The sequence below is a fragment of the Telmatherina bonti genome (assembly GCF_933228915.1).
Source record: "Telmatherina bonti genome assembly, chromosome: 3".
NCBI lineage: Eukaryota > Metazoa > Chordata > Actinopteri > Atheriniformes > Telmatherinidae > Telmatherina > Telmatherina bonti.
In genome coordinates, this window is record NC_136621.1 from 32,454,626 (window position 1) to 32,460,237 (window position 5,612).

The 5,612-nt window shown below is 37.8% G+C and overlaps 1 protein-coding gene across 1 annotated transcript; it reads right to left on the reverse strand.

The window, feature by feature from the left end:
• Positions 1-3,972: 3,972 nt before the first annotated feature.
• LOC306774444 (5-hydroxytryptamine receptor 4) lies at positions 3,973-5,049 on the reverse strand (the record flags this gene model as incomplete). Its single annotated transcript, XM_079264476.1, has 1 exon — positions 3,973-5,049. The coding sequence occupies one exon, from the start codon at positions 5,047-5,049 to the stop codon at positions 3,973-3,975; it is 1,077 nt and encodes a 358-aa protein (XP_079120602.1).
• Between the last annotated feature and the right edge of the window lie 563 nt (positions 5,050-5,612).

Genomic DNA, 5,612 nt, shown 5'->3' on the forward strand with positions numbered 1-5,612 from the left:
TCACTGTTGCGTGTTTTGCTTTCTGCACCTTTTAACCATCCAACGCCCTTTGGAGGCTTTTTTTTTGTAATTCTTATAATAAAAAAGAAGAAAAAGAAAAAACATGCTTAGCAATGCTATGCTTATAAAAAAAAAAAAAAAAAGACATTGTGTTGCTTGCATCCTAAACAAAACATCAGGCATTATAATACTTTAACACTTAATATACTTTAACATCCCCCCATTTCTGCACACTAACACTGCTGTGTTTAGGACAAACATGGTTGCTTTACACTTCTTCTTGTGAAACTGAGCTGCACACAGACACACAGGCACACTTTCAAAAGGTTGGAGATCCAGGCAAAAAGAAAGGAAAGAAAAGAAAGAGTGACTTTATCATTATTAATGAATCTAAACTTCTTCCTTATATAACCTGATACGCATTGATGTATTCTTGCCGATTTTATTGAGGGCCTTTTATTTCGAACCACTTTGAGTGCCTGGACCTGGATCTTTATTTCCAATCACTTTGGATTTGAATCCTCTCCTCATGCTTGAGTAATTGCAAACATTTGATACTGAGATAGAAAATACAAAACCCCTAAATTAATGCTTTAGATTGAAATATATTTAAATCCAATGGTGACAATTGAGGAAAGAGAAACAAACATAGGCAACAGAAAAAAGACAAGTTAAATTAAACATAAATGTCCTTCACAGGCTGCTTTTTGACCTTCTAAGCGTCCTGTTTTTTTTTTGTTGTTGTTTTTTTTTTTTTATAACTGCCTCCAATTCTGCCCAGAAAGAAAACGGAACAGGGATCTTACTAAAACACTATCAAAGTTGTTTTCCAGCTCGTGTAAGAAAAGTTGTTGAAAAGTCGCTGCTGATGACACTTTCACAGCTTGTAGTTAACCGGAGTGTCAGTAAGACTCAGTTTGCATGTGATCCTAATTGCGAACTGACAGCTTTGATGCTGTTTTTAAGACAATGACTCAGAGTTAATAAACCCACTGCAGCTGGTGCTTGACTGTCTTGAGCTGAGCTAATTTGAAATGCAATCTGCAGTCTTAGTGTCTATGGGATTTTGTTACAAAGTTCAAAAAGAGTGTAGCAATGGCAGACTTTATACATCTAGAAGTTTTAGGGGTCTTAAAAACTGGTTCCACAGTGAGTCTCCATTAAACAAACAAAGCTGGCTGCCTCATTCTCCTTTTAGTTAAACCTTGAAACTTTGTGAACTTTACCGTGCAAATTTCAACAATGAATAAGTAAATAAATCTGATGATAAAAGTCAAAGGCAACTTTGACCCAATGAAAGCAAGAAAATTGTTTTAGAGACATAAAAAAAAAAATAGACTTTATTAGAGCAGACAGTGTGCACCTGATCTCATGGTGCACCATGAAATATGTATGAAACAAAAATCCCTTTATTTGTTGTGGATTTTATGGTTTGAGCCGTATCTCCCCATTTTAGCCTACTCCTAATTAAATCTCTACACACACGCTGTTTTACCTTTCGATGGATGGTCTGCCACAGTAAGTACAATTTGTATAAATTTCCATACCTTCCTTCATTAAGAGACCCTCCACAGTTGTGAGCGTGACTCCAAGCTGTGTTACGGGGTCATATGGAAGTGCATAACGCCCAGGTTGAAATTCAGCTCCCATCAGTGTATGTCTACCCACGGAACAAGAGCTGTCTTTGCCATCAGATAATCAGGACATACATTTATTTATATACATATGTATTTCTTTTAATATCTTTAAAACTCCTAACAGCAGAAAGACAAAATGTTCAAAATATTTATGGTAACCCAATTTTACCTGAAACTGCATAATAGGTATGGTCATCAACATCTCCAAAAGATAGTAGTATCACTTGAACCTGCCTGAAGACTCATTTTTATGACCTGGCATCTCACCCAGCCTGAAACTCTGCTTATTTTTTTCTCTTATATATTATTCTTTTTGACTGTTTTTAATGTTTTAATATGTTTACTTTTTATTGTTTCATCTTTTATCCTTTTACTGCTATTATTCAGATTTCACTCTGCACTTTCTAAATGTTTTACTTCTATGTTCAGTGCTTTGTTGTAGCTGGCATTGTATTGAAGGGCTTTATAAATAAAGTTGAGTTGAGTTGAGCTGACTGGTAGAAATGGTAACAGGGTAGCATATTCCTGCTACTTCTTTTGTGTTGGTCCATGTCCACATGACACAGCAGCAACCTAAAACTATGTAAAATGTGCAAAACCTCACTAAATATGATACCATAATTATGTATTCTTAATCCCATTCTAACCCATCTGAAAGTGAGAGTTAAGTAGAAAAATATTACATGAATAAAAGTTAAGTTGATGTTTGGGAAGGTCTCTTCACCTCAGGTCTTAGCCATGGGAGTCTGGAGGTTTCTGATACTTTGTCTGAGGTCTTATCAACATTGTTGGGTACTGTGTCCATCATCGTATAGCTGAATGCCAGACTTCTAAAGAGAAATTGAATAAAAAACAATATGATGTAGCTACAGTTTTGTTTTTGTATACTTGTTGCTGGTGTTGGTCTTCGGGCTTTTTTCAATTTATTTGTCTTTATTTGAATGCTCCCGATGATTGTCTGCTATGATTTCTTAAAGAAGCTGAAGAAAAGTTGAAAACAAACAATAAAAGAAGAAAGGAAAAACATACCTGGACTTGTGGTATTAAATAAAGCTGTGTTAACTGTTAAGAAGATTTGATATTTTTTTGTGGAGAAGTACATACAGGTTACAAAAGCCACAAAGTACACTATGATTTTAATGATACTGCAAAACATTGGTCAATCCTAATTTTCTATAAAATGGCTTTTAATTAATGAAATAGGTACAACAACAACTGCAGCCTAAACGTCTAAGAAAATACACATTATTAATTTAGTATTGTATCAAAATTAAGTATTGAACAGAGGCTTTTCTTTGTGGAGTACGGATCCTCAATCCTCGTATTTGAGGGTCAGAGTCCTGCAGGCTTTCCAAATGTCCCCGCTGCAACACACCTGATTCAAATGAATGTGTGCAGAGTTTGTCTGAGTATGATTCAGGTGGGTTCCAGCAGGGACACTCAGAAAACAGGCAGGACACCGGCCCTCAAGCACCTGGATTTAGGATCCCTGTGTTCTCCTTGTGTATGCGTGGGCTGTCTCCAGGCACTCTGGTTTCCGCCTACCACCCAAAGACATGCATGTTAGGTTACCTAATAACTGTAAATTGACGTTAGGAATGATTGAGCATGAGAGGTTATTTGTCCCTATGTGTTGCCCCTGTGATGGACTAGTGAGTGGAACTGATTTTTGTTACAGCTCCAAGTTACTTTTCTGAACGTGGATTGCATTATATCACAATGATTTTGCAAGATCCTCCGGATCTTCACAGCATGAAGGATTTGTAAGGTTGTCTGAGGGCTTGAAAGTCAGATACACTAATGGTTTCCTTTCTTTGCCTTTATAGACTGAAATAAATTATACAAAAAAACTCAATATAGAGATTGTATTTTTAATCCGGTTAGTCTCCTGTCAATACAAACATTTTCATGTGATATACATAAACAAACACCTATAGATGTGAAAATAATTAGTCCAACTTACTGCCATCTGAATGGATCATTTTCCAATATAACTAACACATTCCCTATGTTAGACTGGTTACCAAAGACCAGGACAACACATGGAAGTGATCCAAAGCTAATTGTCTTGTGTGTTGTAGTCGTGTGAAAAGCTGTGGTAATGGAAATCCTGCCAAATTTGAAGGAAAATAGGTGATTTTCATCATGGTTGAAGGCAAGGTTGATGGCATACACACATCATTAGTGTTATAATACTTGATTTTGTGAAGCTAATTCTCTCAATCTCAAACATATTTTGCTTGGCCATCAATAAAAAAAAAAGTGGTTGTGTGACTTTGTCAGTAGTTTGATTGTTTACAAAAACATCGCACACAAAAGAGATATTATCTTCATTTCATGGTTGATCTGTACATTCATTTGCCTCTTTTTTAGTGTGTGATAAATCCATCCCTGGGGATGATCCAGGAAGGCACACCCTACATCCCATGAACATGAGGAATGCCCTACGAAAGGAACGGTTGAAAAAGCCATATAGGAAGGGATTCAGAGATGAGTTGACGTATCCTAACCAGAGAAATACGTCCCAGACAACCACCTCTGTGCTGTACTCGATGAATGGATCCACAATGTTGACTGTAAAGAAAGGCATCCAGAAAATAAGGAAAACTCCCATTATGATGCCTAAAGTTTTTGCTGCCTTTCTTTCTCTCCTCATAGTATTACGATGTCTTTTTTTCTTGCTAGAGTCTTTACCCACTCCAGCTGCCATCTGGCTTTCCATGGCACTGATCTGTCTTGCCTGTCGTTTGGCAGCTTTGAAGATCTTCCAGTAGGCCACTAGCATGATAGCCATGGGCAAGTAAAAAGCTACCAAAGAAGCCATGACAGCATAAATTTGACTGACCAAGAGCACACACATATCTTTTGGGAGCAGCATGTCCACGCCAGCAATGTGAAGATCTAGCATTATGGGGCCAAAAGAGATAAGTATAGGAACAACCCAGCAAGTTGTAATGAGTAGAGCAACCCTACTGTTGGACATCTTTAGGGAGTAAACCAGGGGGTTGCAGACAGCATAATAACGGTCAAAAGCTATGCAGCTGAGGTGGAATATGGAGGCAGTGCAGAGCATGACATCAAGGCTTGAGTGGAGCTTACAAAAAAGAGAACCAAAGTACCAGCACCCTTCCACAGTCCGGATCATACTGTAAGGCATCACCACCAGGCCAACGAGGCAGTCGGCCACTGCGAGGGACATGACAAAAGCGTTTGTTGGAGACTGCAGCTGCTTGAAGTAGCCAATGGATAAGACAACCAAGAAGTTTCCCACCACTGTGCAGACGATGCCAACTGAAAGGAAGGCGTACAGGAAAATGCGAGACACCTGGTTCCTGAATGTAGTGCAGGACTGAAGATCGATCTGAATAGATGAGTTTGCATCTGCAGGCCATTTCAGACTGCTGTTATCCATGGTTGGATCAAACCTGTCAAAACATACAAGTATTTAGAACATTTAATAAAGAGATATATTTTATAAAAGACAATTTATTCCAGTTTTTTGTTCATTTGCAGTGGGTACAAAAAGGAAATAGGACCGAGAAGGCTGAATGAAACTATCTGTTCCTTCACGAAGCACTTCATCAACCATACTGAAACCCAAAGTGTTTCAAACAAAACTTAACAACTGATCAAACGGGAGATAAGATTAAACACTGACAAAAACAAAAGATGTATGCAAACAACATACACTGCACCATGGTTACTGATGATTTCCTGAACTATTAGTTTTAGCTTATAGAAAAAAGTCACAGGAGATTGTACACCTGTCACGCCTTTCCCTGATTGAGTTTTCTTATCGGACATGCCATCTGTTTAACTGGTTTGTAGAAAAGCCAGGTGGTCTCTCCATCAACACAGATGTTGATGTAATCAGGAGACAGATATATGACAGCTTATTGGAAGTATTTTCCAAACTATGACAAGAGCAGTTCAAACTTTTAGATTATATAAAGAAACCCTTTAGGAAAGCGATAA